Below are 20,754 nucleotides of genomic sequence, written 5' to 3'. Positions count from 1 at the left end.
AAAAAATATAAACAGGTAAAAAATTGTATTTTTTTTTCTAAAAGAATAAAAATGTTTTTATCAAATGTTGTGAATTTAAGCTATTCTTAAATATTTTTATTTTAAAACTGATAAATTCGTTTGTATTTCATTTATGTTAATTGTAAAGAAATCTATTTTGTTATAAAACTGCTTTAAAATTTCTTAAATTGTCAATGTTATTTTATAGCTGTCTTTTTTACCATTTATGTTGAAAATTTTCGTTTAAGGGTTTTAGTTTACTTAGCTAAGTTGCTTCAACTTTGAAATTTATACAATTGAATGTATTTTTTAATTCTACACAATAAAAATTTAAATATTCAAAAAAAAAAGTGTTTGGTTTATTGTTTAATCACAATCTATCACTTTTCTTAATTGAATAAAACAATTATAAGTTATCGTCTCCTAAATATATCGCTAACAAAGCTCCTAAGATTTTTCAAGTAAAAAACTAAAATTATTAAGGTTGCATAATCAAATTTAAGCTAAGTGTGATTATGTTTAGTTGAATGTGTCGAGTAAAATTAAGCACTATTTAGATAATTTACCCTTAAATTTATTAGAGCTAAATAAAAACTAACGATTGTAAAGAACTAGATAAAGCTTTTTATGAAGATTTAAATCTACTCTGTAGACTTTATAGTTTGGTTTAAACGTGTTTTTTTAATTATTAACATTAGAATATTAATATTTATTTTTTATGAAAAAAAAACACTGAAAAATAAAAAAAATACTTTGAAAAAGTAAAAAAATTCCACAAATTTGAGCGGTGCCCCCATAAAACATTCTTCGTTTTAAGTTGTGCACGGTATGTTTTAATGATAATTGCTACATGTAAAAAAAAGTTCCAGCTAGGAAATATAAGGTAGTATTTTTTTGGTCGAATACAGTTTGTTTTGTGGTGGTTTTAAGAAAATAGTATGGTGCCAACGTGAAAGTTTTATAATCACCTGAAATATTGCTCTTTTCTAAAAAAAAACTCAATGTATTTTTGTTTAGTTTACTGCTAACAAACTTTTTTGTTTTTGCTTTTTGAAATTTATGTTATCAGTTGAAAAGTAATAACAAGTAAAAAAAATATTCCCTGTTATTTTTAATTTTTTTCCGTTAGTACTAACCTACCTTACCCAAAGATATAACAAATAAATCAAAAATATAAGTTTAAATTGTTGTAATTAACTTCTAAAAAAGATCTATCTTCATATATGCAAAATAGTTGCAGGTTTTAAAGCTATCGGAATAGGGTAACTGTCTAAATTGCGCGAGCGTACAAAATTGCACGAGTTCTCAAAATTGCACGAAGACACTTTTGCATGAAGGGATAAAATTTCACAAAGATAAAATTGCACGGAGATACTTTTGCACGAAGAAACTTTTGCACGAGCAGAAATATTTGCACTAAGACAATTTTGCACGGATTTAATGTTTTTATTATATTTTTAAATTTATTATTATTAAAATTTTAAACATATGTCTGCTAATTTTAATTTTTATACATAAAACAAGTCTTTTTCACAACACAAATATATTTCAACAATTTTCTTCAGTGTGATTACAATTGTAACAAGGTAAAACAAATTTTAAACTTATATAGCCTTTTTAATTATATGAGAAATTATCAATCAATTAGTAAAAAAAACCCTAAACTATAACAAAAAATTAAAAACAACAAGGAAAACATAATTAACTGTAACATTTAAAACAAAAAAAAATTAGTCTAATTTAAACAAGGATAAAGAGTAATCAAACTCTCTTTGTTTGCATAATTCTGGCTTGTCCAAGTGAATATAAATAGCTTCCATTTTAATTAAATCAAAAATGTTCGTGCAACTTCTTAAAACTTTGAACTTTGTCTCACTGTAATTATTACCACATTTAGGATTTTTTACTAAGTGCTCTGAAATTGATGATCTTTTTGTTGCGTTTAAGGTTGCAATACTCATTTTCTTCGGTTGATTTTTGATATGGTCTTTCACGCACTTAGGTACGTGCTCTTTTATTCTTGTTTCTAAATGCCTAGATGTTTGTCCTATATAGCTGTTTGCGCAACAGCATTTATACGTGTATACCACGCAACTTTTGTGCTTGTAGGATATTAGATCTTTACCTCTAGGATTTAGGATAGCAGTAGATGTAAAAATTACTCTTGGTTTAGAAGCATGGTAAACTTTTTCTGTCATATTCTTGATATCTCTTTCAACTTGTTTTGATTTTTCACCCACATAGGGCAAAATTAATAGAACAGGACATTTCTCTGGTCCATAAGGTTTTGTGTACTTTAGTCTTCTCAATTCAGTTTTGAATACCCTATCAATCAACGGATTAGGGTATCCATTCTTTATTAGTAATTCTTTTATAACCTTAAGTTCATTCTGAAATACTTCTGGCGAACATATTTTATTTGCTCTATGAAATACTTCACCAAGCAAAGTGTCAAAAACTTATCTTCTCAAAAATTTGATGAAAAAGACTTGACTGCGTTAAGCTATGGAATGAATTTTTCACTCCCAGCAAAAAAAGGTTGATCAAGTTGCTACTTATTTAGGATTTGAGAAATATTTAAATCAACTTTTAAAACTCCAGCCAAGTTCAAAACAGGATGAAGTTGCTTTGAAAGCAAACTTAGTCTCAGTTGCACACAACTTTTGCAAACTTAAGCCAGAACATAGTTCTGTAATTAATTCAAAAGAAATCATAAGTAGCCTGACTAAGATTAAAAGTAATGAACATATTGTCATTACCAAAGGATTTAGGTTAGCAGTAGATGTAAAAATTACTCTTGGTTTAGAAGCATGGTAAACTTTTTCTGTCATATTCTTGATATCTCTTTCAACTTGTTTTGATTTTTCACCCACATAGGGCAAAATTAATAGAACAGGACATTTCTCTGGTCCATAAGGTTTTGTGTACTTTAGTCTTCTCAATTCAGTTTTGAATACCCTATCAATCAACGGATTAGGGTATCCATTCTTTATTAGTAATTCTTTTATAACCTTAAGTTCATTCTGAAATACTTCTGGCGAACATATTTTATTTGCTCTATGAAACACTTCACCAAGCAAAGTGTCAAAAACTTATCTTCTCAAAAATTTGATGAAAAAGACTTGACTGCGTTAAGCTATGGAATGAATTTTTCACTCCCAGCAAAAAAAGGTTGATCAAGTTGCTACTTATTTAGGATTTGAGAAATATTTAAATCAACTTTTAAAACTCCAGCCAAGTTCAAAACAGGATGAAGTTGCTTTGAAAGCAAACTTAGTCTCAGTTGCACACAACTTTTGCAAACTTAAGCCAGAACATAGTTCTGTAATTAATTCAAAAGAAATCATAAGTAGCCTGACTAAGATTAAAAGTAATGAACATATTGTCATTACCAAACCTGACAAAGGTTCAGGAATCGTAATTCTTAATAAAGAGGACTATAATTCTAAAATGTTGAACATAATTAATGATGAGAAGAAGTTTTTGAAAATAGGTCCTGTAGGAGAAAAGCTAACTATAGTTAAGTTGGAAAAGAAAATTATTCAAATATTAAAAGATTTGGTTGATAAAAATGAACTTTCTCAAGAACATTATAATTTAATTAGACCGGTAGGTTCCATAAGACCTCGTTTATATGGTTTACCAAAACTACACAAAGTGGATATACCTCTGAGGCCTATACTTTCTATGATAAGATCTCCACAACATGAATTGGCAAGATACTTAAATAGTCTTTTAGATCCTGTGTTGAAGTATTTTTCTAGATATATTGTAAAAGACTCTTTCAAGTTTGTAGATGACTTAAAACTCCGGGGAGCTAAAGACACGTTTCTTTGTTCTTTTGATGTAAAAAGTCTTTTTACAAGTGTACCTTTAAATGAAGTGATAGATATTTGTGCAGAAATGTTATATAACCTTGAAAATCCGACTCTGAAAAGAAGTAATTTTGTTCGACTAATGAGACTCGCAACAGAAGAAGTTGAATTCAGTTTTAATAATATATTATACCGACAAATTGATGGTATTGCCATGGGTTCCCCATTAGGACCTACATTGGCAAACATATTTATGGGCTATCTTGAATACAAAGTTCTACCAGAATTCGATTCAAATTGTAAGTACATGAGATTTGTGGATGATTGTTTTGTTATCAGTGATAGTGTAAAAGTTAGTAATTTATTGTTTGAGAGGTTGAACTCTTTGCATAGTGCTATTAAATTTACAAAAGAAAATGAAGAAAATGATCAAATATCATTTTTAGATGTTTTAATCAAAAGAAAGGATAATAATTTCATAACGTCTATTTTCAGAAAACCATTTACTGGTCAATACCTTAATTTTCAATCTTATTGCAGTAAAAGAAGAAAAATTGGTTTGATTAAAACCCTATTTCATAGAGCAAATAAAATATGTTCGCCAGAAGTATTTCAGAATGAACTTAAGGTTATAAAAGAATTACTAATAAAGAATGGATACCCTAATCCGTTGATTGATAGGGTATTCAAAACTGAATTGAGAAGACTAAAGTACACAAAACCTTATGGACCAGAGAAATGTCCTGTTCTATTAATTTTGCCCTATGTGGGTGAAAAATCAAAACAAGTTGAAAGAGATATCAAGAATATGACAGAAAAAGTTTACCATGCTTCTAAACCAAGAGTAATTTTTACATCTACTGCTATCCTAAATCCTAGAGGTAAAGATCTAATATCCTACAAGCACAAAAGTTGCGTGGTATACACGTATAAATGCTGTTGCGCAAACAGCTATATAGGACAAACATCTAGGCATTTAGAAACAAGAATAAAAGAGCACGTACCTAAGTGCGTGAAAGACCATATCAAAAATCAACCGAAGAAAATGAGTATTGCAACCTTAAACGCAACAAAAAGATCATCAATTTCAGAGCACTTAGTAAAAAATCCTAAATGTGGTAATAATTACAGTGAGACAAAGTTCAAAGTTTTAAGAAGTTGCACGAACATTTTTGATTTAATTAAAATGGAAGCTATTTATATTCACTTGGACAAGCCAGAATTATGCAAACAAAGAGAGTTTGATTACTCTTTATCCTTGTTTAAATTAGACTAATTTTTTTTTGTTTTAAATGTTACAGTTAATTATGTTTTCCTTGTTGTTTTTAATTTTTTGTTATAGTTTAGGGTTTTTTTTACTAATTGATTGATAATTTCTCATATAATTAAAAAGGCTATATAAGTTTAAAATTTGTTTTACCTTGTTACAATTGTAATCACACTGAAGAAAATTGTTGAAATATATTTGTGTTGTGAAAAAGACTTGTTTTATTTATTATTATTATTTGTTTTTTACTATCACTGTTAACCCTTACCCTCGGTCGGCGGTAGGTTTTTTTCAATTTATTAATTTTTTACTATCACTGTTACCTCTTACCCTCGGTCGGAAGATTATTTATTTTCTAATTAATTTTTTTTTTTTATTTTTTTTTTAACTATAAATTTTATTAGCTATTTTTGTTTTTACTATCACTTTTACCCCTTACCCTCGGTCGGTAGCTTTTTTTCTAATTTATTCATTTCATTATAACTATTTTTAATTATAATTTTTATTAGCAATTTCTTATTTTTACTATCTTTATTTCCCCTTACCCTCGGTCAGTAACTTTTTTTTAAGTTTTTTTTTCTTTATAACTTTTATTTTCATTTTTTCTTTATTTTTTTTACTCACGTGCAAAATTGTAACTCGTGCAAGATTGACCCTTTGTGCAAAATCGTCTACGTCTGCAATTTTGTTCACTCGTGTAATTTTATGCCCTCGTGCAATTTTGGCTTTGTGCAATTTCGTACACTCGTGCAATTCTGTCTTCGTGCAATTTACACCCGTTCCCATCGGAATAAGTTATGTTTTATTTCTTAAGCATAAGAACTTTTGATTGAGTTTAGGCACCAGATAAGAAGCTAATAATACACATTTGTATACATACAAAGTACAAGCAATTTTGTTTTTTGATCGAAACTTTGTTTAATATCATCAATCAGACTTTAAGGCTTACAATGCCATAAACTGTGTATATATGATTTATAAAATAGTAAACAGACCAACTTATAAACAGTTTACAAAATTGTTATTGTTTATTTGTTCTACTAACATGTCTTTTTTATTTGATGTTGTGTATGTAGTTAAAAAAAATAATACAATTGTTTATAATAATTTAGTCAAGCTATCCAGTATAAAATATTTAAAACGCAGAATCTTAACAACATCAAGCTTTTTTATTAGTTGTGTACGGTTTTGACAAAAGACTTGATTAAAAGACTGATAATAATACTAGCTTTAATCAGGAAACTGAAGGTTTTAACATTGATAACTAAGCGAAAATACCTCATTCGAATTCTATTGTAACAACCTGAACTGTTATTTTGAATCTGTAATATAGTTTTGATATATTTTTAAGCTTTCAAAGTGTCAGTATAACTATGTAACTGCAACTTTGTTACTGAACAAACTTTAACTTATTTGTAATGAAAGTTTACAAAGCTACGACGGGCTGCAAATATATTCTGTATTTTAATAAGTAAAAAAAAAACTATTAATTCTCTAGTTGTCTTTATAAAAATTTTAGTTATATTTTTCATATAACAGGATATCAAATTGCACTTAAAAGCTGTTTAAATTTTATGGAAAGTTTTGAGCTAAAGTCCTTATTCATCCAAGCGTTTAAGAGAAAGCTCGCAAGGTCAAGTTTTATACTGATGCAATTTAAAATAAGGAGTAAATAAAGAGCACATAAGAAATTCCTGATTTAATGTTGAAAGAAGTTAAAAACATTGCTGTATAACGATCCACAGAGATTAATTTGGGCATTCTAGCCACAGCCTGCTGCAGTTAACATGTTGTTTAAGAATAGACATTTATGTTGTTTGATTGTTTTGTGTAAACTTTTATTTAACAATGTTTTCTTCTCATATATATTTTTATTATTTTAGTTTCAAGCAGTTAATTTCCATTTTAATTTGAATATTCTCAAAATATAACTACTGTTAGATTTAATTCTTATGTAAAAGTTTTGACTACATTTAAAGAATCTTTGATGTTCTTTATACATTTGTTTGTTAGTGTTTGCAATTGTTCTTTACTTTAACATGTTCATTTATTGTCATGCCTAGTTTTATATAGAGAAGCCCTAAGTATTATTGAAAATTAGCTCTTGGTGTTAGTAAGTTTACATTTAACTATAGTTTTTAGTGTGGTTGTACACTACAATATAACTCTACAAATGATTTTCTAGTAAGGTGGTTTTTTTGAAAGACAAGAACAGTATAAAAACTTATTTATCCGTTTTAAACGTTTAAGTGGCCGATTTCTAGAGCTCTGAGAAAGGTATTTGTCAAATTTTAGAATTTAAAACTAACTATAATCGTTTTTCTAACAGTTTTTAGATTGTCTGAATTTTTCGGAAATGTCAGAATACTGGATAATGATTAAGCTTCCTTTTAATACTGTAGTAAACAAAACCTTTAATACATTTTCGATTTTTAACTAAAATTTACATTTTTAAATTATTGCTGTATATAGACATGTAAAAAAGGGCTTCTAAGCTTTAATAAACTACTGAAGGTTTTATAAAAAACTATAAGTAAGGTTTTTTATATTTTAGCTTGTAGTTGTAAATCATCAATTTACACGGTTTCCAAAAAACCTAAAATCCTTGAACTAGAGAAATAAAATAAAAAAACCTTGAACTTTGAACAAAAAACCCAATGAAAATCTTAAAACTAATTGCATGTGTAAAATATGAAAATTTTGACTAGATACCAAAAATTTCTCTTAAAGATTAAAAAATTTTGTATCATATATAACTTTAAATTTTTTTAATATTTCAAAAAGGTTTTATATGTTAAGTTTAACTTTATACTTAAAATAAACAAAAAACTTGTTTTAAAACCTTATAGAAATCAGTAAACCTGAAATAAGTTTAGGAAAAACTTTTGGCAACCCTGACTTAAGAAAATTGAGTTTTAAATTGGTGTCCCTGACAAAAAGGAATTTTAAAACTAAAAGTAGCTTTGGTAATTCACCTAAAAAGCAACATTTTCTTTGAGAATGAAAACATTACAGTACATTATAATTTTATGTTAACATATTGCTTTAAAATTATTTTACTTCTATGACAAAATGACATCTTTCATTTTTTAAATCTTGAGTTTAAGTATTTTATTCCCAGAATGAGAGCGTGAAAATACTGATGCAGCTAAACGTTCTACTTGAATAAGCTGTTTTTAACTTGAAAATGTTTTGAATAAACAAAAGTACTTGTGAAAAAAAAAGTCTGCATTTGTTTATTTTTCTGTTATTTTATTTTTGTTTATTAGTATAAGTAGTATTGTATTTATGACAATAATTTTGTTCATAATTAAAATTTAATTGTTTACTGTCTGACCAAAAGGGTTAGCATTGTCCTGGACACTGGAGATAAAAAAAAACAGTTTGAAATTTATCTGATACAACTAAAGTTAGAGTTAATAGAAAAAAAAAATTAAAGCAAAAACATCTGACAAATGTTTCTTGTGAAGTTTACAACCAAATATACTGATCAGTTTTTGAGCAGTGACATTCGAGCCATAACCTTTATGCAGTGTCAACAATTCAGTGGTTGAAGTTTATATTTTTCTTTGTTTAAATTTTTATTAAACAAGGCTTATTTCTTAAATCTGGGTTGCCACACAATCAGGCTAAAGAAATATCAGCGCAGATTGTTTCTAGATCTAGAATGGGATTAAGTTAATACAGTTTCAATATTTTGGAATTTATATAACCAATTTTGTTTAAGAACATGATCTTTATTAATTTTGAAGTGATTATTTAAAGTTTTGTGCTACTGACTGTTAATTAAAACCTATTGTTTGTAGGCAAAAAAGAGTAATCAGGTATGTTTGTCGATTTGACCACAACAAACCCTCTGAAAAAAATGTTGAAATTTAATGATGTTTATAAACTGCAAATTTGTATCGTAATGAGCAATACTTTAACAGGATTTGTAAAATAAGTTTGTTGTCAAAAATGTACCTTTTTTTAGAAATTCCAACACTTGAAATCATCTTTAAAACTATTAAAGGAATATTTTCTAAAAATTTCTAGTTTTCATTTTAGAAATAATATAGACTTTGAGTGATTTAATAAATTTCCAGAGAATTGTCAATTGGGGCTTTTTGTAAAAATATCTGCATCTTGAAATTCATTGAAAATTTTATATTCTATAAAAACTCACTTGTAGTTTATAGTTATAGCTTTTAGAAAAAAATAGTAAAAGAAAATATTAAATTTTATAAAATTTTATTATTACCCCTTCACCTATGACCTTAATTTTGAAATTTATTTAAACATTTTACTGTATTTTTATTTGAAAAAATTTAAGTTTGTAATGGTAACACTATATTTTCTCATTTTCTTAAATTCTGTATACTTTTAAGACAAAATGTAGTTGTAAATTAAGCAAATTTACTTTATATTATATATAACTTTTTTAACAAAACTAAATAAATTATTTATGAAAAATTTTTAGTTATGATTTAAAGTTTGTATTTTATATTAATTGCATACAAATTTTACTAAAAACACCTTTTTTATTTTGTGCTTACTCTCCTTATGAGAACTTTGGATATAATCACAAAATATACTATTCAGTGATGTACTTAAATGATACTTTTACAGAAAATGAACTATTAAATAATATTTAACCAAATTTTAGTTTTAAAATGGATCAAATTGGAAATAGCAAGGTATTAAATGAAAGTTAGTTTTATTTATACATATATACGAATAACTGTAAATACAATTGAAATGTATCTTTTATAGTAAGTTTTATCTTGGTTTTTATTGTTAGAACTTGTAAGTAGCTATATAATTTTTACTAACAGTAAATTTTTAAAAACAAACATATATTTCTTATTTGTTTGGAGCTAAATATGTTGAAGTTTTCAGGAAAATTATTTTGTATATTTTATTTAATCATACAAAACGATTCTTAGTGTAAATATAAACAAAAAATCTTAGTTAGTAAAAAAAAAATATAATACTTTTGCAAGAAAAAAATTAATCTAACAAACATAAAAATTAATAAATTAATACTTTCTTTTAGTAAAATCTAGACTAAATTAGTTTAAAAATTATACTCTAAAGTTAGGCAAGAAGATAGACTACAAATTGAATAGTTTTTTGTTCATTTGAATTGTATTTTTCATAAAATGTTTCAATTGGTCTACCTTACTTTGGTTTTAAAAAATATTTAGAGTTTTTAAAATCAGTAAAAAGCTTGTGGTGGATTAGTAAAAAGTTCATAAATTATGACCTACTACATTTAATTTTAGTAAAAAACAATGAATTTTATGTTTACTTTGTATTTAACACCGAATTTAAAGTGATTGATGGTAATAATTTTTTATTTAAGATATCAACCAAGCTGAGTTTCTGATGACTCGCTTGAAACAGCTTATTGAAAAGCAAAGCTCAGAAAACAAAATTTTACGAGTCAAGAACTACAGTTTGGAAAGGGAAAATAAAAATCTGGCTGAAGCAGAAAGTTTTCATTGTTCTAATAACAATCCACTAAAAGTAAATGAAGTTACACCTAATGCAAACAAGTTGCTGCAGTATTTTGATAAGTCGTCTGAGAGCAGGACTGGTAAGTTATAAAGTTTAACTTAATTTGTTTGGAATTTTTTTACATATTTATTACTTGAACAGAAGTTGGGAACTCAATTTTTAACAACCAAACTTCAGACACAATAAATGTTGATCCAATCAAAATCGAACCAGATGAGTTTTGTATTAATGATGAAAACTCAATTATGAGTTACACCAGTTCTAGAAAAGGTTATAATAAAATCTTTATAATTTTTTTTCGTAGAAAAGCATGTTACTAAATTTTATTTTGTTTGTTTAACTTTTAAATGATAATATTTACAATATAAGTAAAAATGAAACATGTTGTATATATATGTTATGTTCTAAAATCATAAAACATTAAATATAAAACAAACTCTCCAGGTATTGAAAAAACTAGAGCTAGTATTTATACAAATAATATAGATTTTTTCCAAATCATAATGATGATGTTATAATTTTTGTTGGATTTTGAATTATAACCTTAAGTTAAATTTTAATTAAAAACATGGACTTTCAGTTTACTTTGTAATACGTTTTTAACCATACTCCAAGTGACTGTATAGTAACTAAATTTATTTTTTTAAGATTTAAACCAAGCTGAGTTTCTGATGTCTTGCTTGATTCAGCTTATTGAAAAGCAAAGCTCAGAGAACAAAAATTTACAAAACAAGAATTGCACTTTGGAAAAGGAAAATAAAAACCTGTTTGATAAAAACATTGAATTGCTGCAACAAGTTAAAAAGTAAGAAAAAAAATTTAAACAACAAATACAGTTTTTTAGCAATAGTAAACTTAAATGCTAAAATAGTTTAACAATGACAAAGTTTCATCTGCCTTAGTATTAAAAAAAGTTTAAAATTTTAAAGTTATCACAGTTTGGAAATTGAAAAAAGAATGATGGCTGAAGCAAATGTTAAACTATCAGACAAAATTTATGCATTAGAAAAAATCATGTTGAAAAATACACAGTAAGATTTTTTACTTCTACAGTTTTTTATACTTGATTACAAAGAATGTGTTATGGCTTAGAACTAAAAAGATTTAATATAAATAGTGTAAATATCAGTATAATTCAGTAACTTTTCTTAAAAACAATACAGAAAAATAATTAAATTTTTTTTATAGTATTTGTCCCAACTAAATTAACTAGTGATTTCTTCGTTTTTTTTACTTGTGATATTAATTAGTTTTATATCCCTAAGCCTCCCCCTAACAGACTATTAACTTAATTTTGTTAATTTCTACAAATTTGTTTGTATGATGTACTAAGTTATCGCCTTTTATGTCAAGCAAATAAGTTAAAACTGTTTAATGAGATTTTTTTATAGTTTTAAATTTGTTTAATGTTTTATTTATAACTTTTTTTTGTTGAATATAAATGTAGTTTATTTTATTTTTATTTTTCTCAATGTGTGTCCTGTTTTAGTGAATCAGGTTTTGATGCCCGAGTCCAACATTGCACAATAAACAATATAATAATAATAATTAAGATCTAATAAAAATTTTGCTGTCATTATGAAACAGTTTTTGGCTCTATACTTTTGTATTACTGCACTATATTTTATGTAAATGACATATTAAAATTTTTTATTTATAAACTTAAAAATTTACGTGATATAAAGAGTGTGCACTTTTAATTAAGTTTGTTACAAAACAGAATTATCCTTTCATATTTAAACAATAGATATTTCAGATTGAAAAACATTAACAGAAATACATTTGTTGATCATATAAAAGAAAAAGATGAAACATCAAACAAAACTGAGAATGGTAAAGTAAATTATATTGATAAAGAAAATAATTTACTTATAAAACTATATATTTTTGTAGATACCACAATACAGCCACTAAAAGTAAATGAAGTTACATCCAAAAATAACAAGTTGCTGCAATATTTTGATAAATCTCCTGAGAACAGGACTGGTAAATTTGAAAATTTAACTTAATTTTAATTTGTTTGAAACTTTTTACACATTTACTTGAACAGAAGGTGGGAACTCAAGTTTTAACAACCAAACTTGGAACACAATAAATGTTGAATCAATAAAAATCAAACCAGTTGAGTTGTGTACTAATGATGATAATTTAAATATGATTGATAACACTTCAAGACAAGGTATAAGTAAATGTAAGAAATAAAGTATTTCTGTTAGTTTTCTCAAACAAATACCTTATAAAAAATAAGTATTTCATGTTTGATCTTGTTTTTTCTTCTTTATTTGAATATTTTTTTACCGTTTAGATGATAATGTTGATGAAAAAAGTAAAGCTAGTATTCACACTAATGGTAAAGTCTATTTTCAAAACTCTGAAGTAACTCTTCAAAATAATGAAATTGAATCAAATATTAAAGGTAAGTTTTCTTAAGTAGCTTAAAGTTCTGTTTATGTAGTTCTTTACCAATTTTTAACTTGTTTGTGGAAATTAAAACTTGACTAACTTTATTTTTAATTTTTATGCTAAATATGTTAACAATACTTATACATATCACAAAAACACCCTGTGCAAAGTTTTATATTGTTTGAAGAAACCTTCACGGTGGAAGCATTCTATTTTTTTTGAAAACCACCACAATTCAAACTGTATAAGACCAAAAAAAATCAACATTACAATTTTTAGCTTGAATCATTTTTCTAGTGGCAATTATCACAAAAGCTCATTGTGCACAATTTAAAATGAATAACAAAAAATATTATGAAGGAGTTTCTCAAATATTTGAAAAAAAGAAAATAAATAAATAAAACTTAAAAAAATTGATAAAAATAACTTAAAATTAAGAGTTGTCTCCATAAAGCTTTCTTTTAATCATCTTAAATTGTGCACAATGTGTTTATGTAATAATTGGCCACATGTGAAAAAAAATCAGCTAAAAACTTTAAGATTGTTTTTTTGGTCCAATACAGTTTCCATTGGGGTGGTTTTTCGAAAATTGAATTCCATTAACGTTAAAGTTTTTTCAAATCGTCTTAAAAATTTCACAGGGTGTTTTTGTGATACTTGCCAAGTGTAAAAAGTCCAGCTGAAAACTCAACGTTCGCCGTATTTATAAGCACCCTAGTGTACAGTGTACTCAAAAATTTTAGCTATTTTTCTGTGTTCTTAATGGGTTTTTTTATTGACATAGAAAAACTTAAATTTATTTTTAATTTCATACAAGTCTTAATTAGTAATCAAAGATTCTTTTTCTTTTACTTAAGTCTAAAATAAAACAAGATCTGTTTATTTTACAAAATTTATGTTTTGTATAAATTTGAGTAAGTCATGGAAGACCTGATCATTACTTACCAATTATTTAAACATGCAAACATTTATATAACTAAAAGCTAAATCAGTTGTTTTGTTTCTCTGAATGCTTTATATGATTTTTGCAGAAGTAGCAGGCGTCCACTCAATAAACTTTAATTTGAACTCAAATGGTGATAAGTTTGTAATGAATAAACAAAATATTGTTCCCCAGTTCGTATTGTATTCAAATGGTGTAATTTCACCTATCAACAGAACAATAAAAGCTACGTCAAAAGGTAAACTAATTTTGATGAACTCTTATTTAGTTGTTCAGTGATGTACATTCAATTCAAAAAGAACAATTTGGTTCGTCAATTAAAATTCTGCTTTAGATGTATAATGCATATTTTTAGATTAAAAAAATTTAGGGCATAGGGAGTTTAAAACACTTTTTTCACAATTTAATCTTGTTTTATATACTTTTTACTAAGCTACAAGGTGCTTTCTACAGATTAAAAAAGTTCAAAATAGTTTTTGATATAAAGCCGGTCAAAGTCGGAGCCAACAATAGGTTGCTTATGGGAGGTACAAACTAAAACGGCAAATAACTAGATATCACTAAAAATCTATCTCCTTGTTTTTTAGGATAACTACCTCAAGTTTTTCTTGCAATATTTAAAAAATTCTGTCAGAAACAAGGTTAAGTAAAATTTAAATTAGCAGTTTTATAATAAAAAAACAAAACTGTTTTATTTTGTTTATATTTTAATAAAAAAATTATTTTTCAGTTTTCAAAATTCTTTCTGACAGAATTTTCTAAATATACTAAGAAACACTTCCTGAACATTTGAAGTAGTTATCATAAAAAACAAAAAAGAATATAGATTTTTAGTGAAATAGTCTATTTTTGCTGTTTTAGTTTGCCCCTCCTATAAGAAACCTAATGTTGCCCCCAACTTTGACCGGCTCTATCTCAAAAGTTATTTTTGATTTTTAAAATCCGTGAAAAGCCTCTTGTAGCTTAGTAAAAACTATATAAAATAAGATCAAATTGTGAAAAAAGTGTTTTTAACTCCCCTATGCCCTTAACATTGGTTCTTATACGAAAACTCAAAGTATAAACTCTAAATAAGTGTTTATACAGTATAAAAATTTCAGTTAAGTTTAGAGATAAAAAAAAATTTGTGAAAAAATTACAGTATAAACCTATAGACCCAATATGTTTTTGCCAGTTTTCATAAATATTTTATATTTCACTAAAAATATATTTCCTTTATTTTTGAGCTAGAGACCTTTTAATTCACTGAAAACATTTTTTACTTTTAATGTTGAATTTAAAAAAAATATATAAATTTGAAATTTTAGATAAAAAAATAAAAATATTTGTAATTAAGGTTTCATTAATCAGATTTTTTGTTTTGCGTTTAAAAGATCTGATTTATTAGAAATAAATTTACTGTGAAAGTTTGAAGAATATTGGATTAAAAATAAAAGAGAACATATTTTTGTAGTGAAATTCTCTTTTTTTTTATTGTGTTTTGGTTTAAGTCTTCTGTTAGGAACAGTGGCGTCGCGTGGTATTTTTATTAGGTGGTGCAGAATTTTTAAAAAATCCCCTACTTTAAAACTCTTTTTTATCTTAAATAAAGACTTTTTTCTATAACAATTTTATCATCTACTTTAGAATTATTTTACTGAAGTTATTTTATACAGTTTTAATTTAACTAAAAGTCATATTTTATCAATATAAAAAATTCATATTAATTTTTGAGATATGGTAATTCACAGTCAGTGGTACAAAAGAATCCTTATTAATATAATATAAACTCGAACAACAAATAAATCAAATCACTATAATAATATCTTTTTTTTATAAGTTGGCCTTAAAATCTTTCGATGTTTCTTTTATAAAACAAAACAATTTGCTAAAATAGATATTTAAAACACTAAGAAAAAAAAGTTATAACAAAAGTAATTATTTTTTTGTATATATAAAAATATATATTGATACTTAAAAATTTAAAACTTCTCTTCAACAAAAAGATAAAATTTTCTAAAAAGTAGGATAAAAAGTTTGATAAAAATTGCTTTAGGAATTATGGAGAATATAGGTTTTCAGTAAAATTGTATTTTTTTGGTGTTTTGGTTTGCTCCTTGTATAATAAATCATTGTACTCTCTGGCTTTGACTAGTTGTATCTAAAAGTTTAATTGGAAATTTCAAGTTTATTTAAAGTAACTATTAGTTTTCTGAAAACGTTAAAATAAGAACAACATGAAAAAAGAGCCTATACACCCCTTCCCCCCCCCTTACCCCTCAAAATTTTGCACAATTTGTTTTACAAACATTTAGATTTTTGTTAACTTTTTTCCAAATTTAATGTTTTTTTGTTGGAGGTTTAAAATTCAATAGTTCTTTAAGGGTATCTTTTCTTTATTTAAGCTAAATTTGTTTTTCATTTTGATGACAGTATTTTTCTCAGGAGCTCAACTTTTTTAAGTTTAGTTGGTGAGGCTGTTGACTTTTCAAGAAATTTAAAGATAAATTATAAATATGTAACCATTAAAGCATTAAAAAAATTGGTTAGTTAGTTTTCATGTGGCCATAGGGGTAAAACACTTATTTTTTAATTATAAATAAGCTTGTTATTTTCAGAGTAAAATACTAAAACTGCTTTAGTCAGCCTGAATATTTTTCTAATTTGGTCTGTTTTAATTTATCTTGGGTCATCTTTAGTTTTTTTATATTTCTAAGTTATCCAGATTATGAGGCAAGGCAACCATGTTTCAGCAATTTTATCTAAAATTTTTTCTTTGTTAATAAAAATATTAAACCAAAAGTCATATAAAGTAGACTAAATTCTCCTAAAATGTTAAACTACTCTAAGTAATCAAAATTTCTAAGTTAAAGCTATTTACTTTATTTAAATATGTGACTGTATCAAAAATACTAATTTTTATTTAATATAAATCTAAATTATTTTTCTGTAAGAGTAAACTAGAAGTTTATAATAAACTTCTTAACATTTATTTTCAGCACTCAAATTTAATATTTAAATAAAATTTAATTAAATATTTTATTAACTTTATAATAACAATAATCAGTTATAGTTAAGTTTATGTATGCAGATTTAAATAAAAAAACAAATTTTAAAGACTTTGGTGATTTAGGTTTTTTGTCTATTTTTTTCAAAATATGTAATTTATGACAAGTTTTGTTCTTTTATTGTTTCTTTTTAATAGAAGTGATCTCTTAAATTTAAAAAATCATGGGGGTACATAAACTTAAGCTTAATCCTTTGCACTTTGCAGTAGCTTAGCTTTGTTTTTACTTTATGTTTACAATAGCTTGTAGATGATACTTAAGCAAGTCCTGTTTTAGGGAATTTTCAACTTAACTTACTTACCGCAAGATATTGATTTTGCGGTAATTCTTGAAGAAATTTTGCTTTTTTGAGTTCATTTGCGGCAGTCAGCTAAGAGTTTGCGGCAGTGAAGTGGGCAAAATGGTCGTTTTCAAAATTGGAGTTTTAAAAGAGATTTCGTTTAAAAAATAACGAAAACGTTATAGATACTTTTTTTTTTCTTACAAAATTTCAAGGTGGTGCAGTTGCGGCAGTGCAACACCCCACGCGACGCCCCTGGTTAGGAACCTATTGAGCTCACCAACTTTTATCTCAAATTCTTCTTTGGGTTTTTTAAGGGGTAAAATAGCTAATATTTAACTCTACAGAATAAGATTGACTTGTAAAAATAAAGGTGGACCCCCTATGTCCTTAATTGTTTTACAAAACTGTGTGTTTTGCCTACCATTTATTTCTTCCACTTAAAATGCTGTTTTTCAGGATATTGTTGTTTTTATTATCAAACAATTGATACATTTTATACTTACGTTTTTATTCTGATTACGTTTCAAGTTTTTGATGCATTGGTTTACTGAGTAAAATAACTTTATTGAATAGTTATGATCATTAAATACAATAAAAGTATCTTTTAAGTACTGATGTTTCTATACTTATCTCTCTTTTTTACCACAAATAAACCAAACCTTTTGTTTTAAGTTTAAAATATATTTCATTAAAGTTTGCAATCTATATAAATAAATTGAAATAATTTAGCAACTAAATAAAAAATAAGTTCCTAAAATAGTTATGGTTTTTCTTCAGGTATTTTTAACTACTGAACTTAAAAACAATTAATAATATATAAATTTTGTTCTTACTGATATATAACTTCTAGAAAAACGTACAGTTTATCTAGCCTTTCCAGTAAAAAAATTAGTTAAAATATTTTTAATACAAAATGTAATTTTATTCCTCAAGTTGTATCTTGATTATAATTGAGTAATACATTTTCTTGTTTAAATTTGTTTATGTTTTTACAATAATGTTTTTCTCTGTCTTGACAATAATAACGTTTTTAGCATAAGTTTGGAAGCTAGCAAACTAAAAAACTGATAGTTATTTACTTTATTTAAAAAAAATCATATTTATCTACAATTTTTTGTGTAATATAAATTATTATAATTTTTATTAAAACTTTATTCATTTTACTGTTATTATAATGAAGCTTAATTAACGAGCGGTATTAATGAAAAATGATAAATACTTTACATTGTATTAGCTTTATTTCAAATTAAAGTTAGTATGGGTTTTGACAGGGTTGCCACTTTACCTGGAAACCTTGAAAATCCTGGAACTTGACAATTTAGGCAAAAAGGACCCGGAATTTTAAATAATTTTTACATATTAAGTATAAAATTTTCGATGTGACACAAAAATATAGATAATGTTTTTTGTTCATCATCAAAAATTATTATATTCAAAATCACATTTAAAGAAGTTTAACAGTTTCTTTTCAATGTTTTTATTCTATTTAAAACAGTTTATAGCCTTTACTTCAAACTAAAAATAGACCCAAAATGTGTAATTTTAAAAACCTAAAGGAAACTTTGAAACCTGGAAATTAAAAAAAACGAGTGGCAACCATGTTTCAAGACCTATCATTAAAAAAGTTAAGTATATGACCTGATTATTCTTTTTGTTTAATGCTTATTAATTATAGATTTTAAAAGAAATATTTTTCTGTCACTTTATACCATTTATTTCATGTTAGAAAGTTAGATTTTTCATAGTTGTTTAAATATTGACTTATTTCTAAAAAAATACTTTAAATTGTTCAAATTAAAATTTTATTTAAAAGTTAAAAATGTATATTTTATTTTGGTTTAATATTTATTTATAACTAAGTTTTAACCTTTTAAAACAAACTTTTAGAATTATATATTTTGTTATATTATTATGAACAATGCCTTATACTTTAATTTAAACTTATGCCACTATCTGTTTCCTTTAATTATTTATGTCTATTTATGAGATTAAATTCGTTATATATAAACTACAGATAGTAAATTGATTTATTTTACTAAAATGATAAAATTCTGAATTATTTATGTATTTTGATTCGTTTGATATTAAATTAAAAATAAATGAATTATGATAGCTTTCATTCAATTATTGAGTTTTGAAATAATTTAATGATTTTTGAACTACTTTTACACAGTACCAGAGTTGCCAAAAAACATCGAATCCTTTAAAAACATGGAACTTCACAATCTAAGTAAAAGAAAAATCTGTATTTTAAAAATAAAAATTGGAAAGACCTGGAACTTGATACTGTTTTTACATTATAAGTACAGAAGTTTGTATTAAATACGAAAAAATTATTATAAGAATAGAACGTTTTGTTTAATTTATTTTTCATTAAAAACACATTGCAAGTAGATTTACAATGTCTTTTTGACATTGTTATACCAATAAAGACAGCTTTTTAGCTTAAATAATTTTTTTATTGAAAGTTAAACAAAAAGCATGTTTTTTAAATCTGGAAGAAATTCACAATAAATCCTTGGGTAGCGGCGACAGTACAGATACTATTCAAACTCACGAGTTAAGTAATACTTAAGGCACCTAATATATGTTTAAATTTTCAGTCAGCAGTGCTGTGCAGAACCTCCAAGAAAATTTATCAAAATCAAAGGAGACGATTGCCACGGAAGAACCTATACGCCTTCGCAAAAACGCGCGCAAAATGTTTCATCAGTGCGAAATTTGCCTCAAGTCTTATCGAACCAAATTTAACCTCAAAGTTCACCAGAGGACGCACACGGGAGAAAAGCCTTACGCGTGTCTCACTTGCGGCAAAAGATTCATCACGAAATCCAACTTGAAAGACCATGAAGTTACTCACAGTAAGGAGAGAAATTTCAAGTGCGAGATTTGCCCGGATGGAAGGTGTTTTAAAAGCAAACGTGAGCTGAAAATCCACATGCAGTATCATTCAGAACCGAAATACCCTTGCCCCCATTGTAACAAGAAGTTTCATACTTCGTCATCTTTAAACACGCACATTAAAACTCATTTCAGACCCGTTTTTGCTTGTAGAAAATGCGGTAAGAAGTTTAATTTGTTGCCAAATTTGGTTAGGCACGAAGAAAGCAACGCGTGTTGATTATAATTTTTTTAATCTATTTTTTTAACAACTTAAAGTACATCAATTAAATTTTGCACCAGTTTTAGTATATTTTATGGTCGTTTTAAAAACTTATAATAGCTAAATCAATTAAGTTTCAGAATTATGCTTTTTTTTTTTACTTAGGCATGATTGTGACTTTCACCCATCTAGTTTTTAATAATGCAACTTCTTTCAAAAATGTCTTAAACTTTAAAATGTTTTTAACGTTTTTTTGTTAATGATAACTAAAAATCTTTACATAATGTTGTTCAAAATTTGGTTTTAACAATAAAAGCAAAGTATATTATCATTTAGTTGTTCTACTACTAAATACCTATACTTTATGTAGTGTTGTTTAAGATTAAATTATTAA

The 20,754-nt window shown here is 25.7% G+C and overlaps 1 protein-coding gene across 1 annotated transcript; it reads left to right on the top strand.

Moving 5' to 3' along the window:
* The first annotated feature begins 9,688 nt into the window (after positions 1–9,688).
* Positions 9,689–20,553, top strand: LOC145840874 (uncharacterized). The gene is made up of 11 exons (XM_082948212.1): positions 9,689–9,771; positions 10,427–10,660; positions 10,723–10,851; positions 11,230–11,386; positions 11,520–11,612; positions 12,338–12,414; positions 12,475–12,567; positions 12,632–12,760; positions 12,887–12,997; positions 14,016–14,165; positions 19,861–20,553. The coding sequence occupies exons 1-11, from the start codon at positions 9,735–9,737 to the stop codon at positions 20,376–20,378; spliced, it is 1,728 nt and encodes a 575-aa protein (XP_082804338.1). The 5' UTR covers positions 9,689–9,734; the 3' UTR covers positions 20,379–20,553.
* Positions 20,554–20,754: the final 201 nt, after the last annotated feature.

Source organism: Thalia democratica, chromosome 7 (genome assembly GCF_965202585.1).
Source record: "Thalia democratica chromosome 7, ktThaDemo2.hap1.1, whole genome shotgun sequence".
NCBI lineage: Eukaryota > Metazoa > Chordata > Thaliacea > Salpida > Salpidae > Thalia > Thalia democratica.
This window is presented reverse-complemented; position numbering and strand designations above follow the sequence as displayed.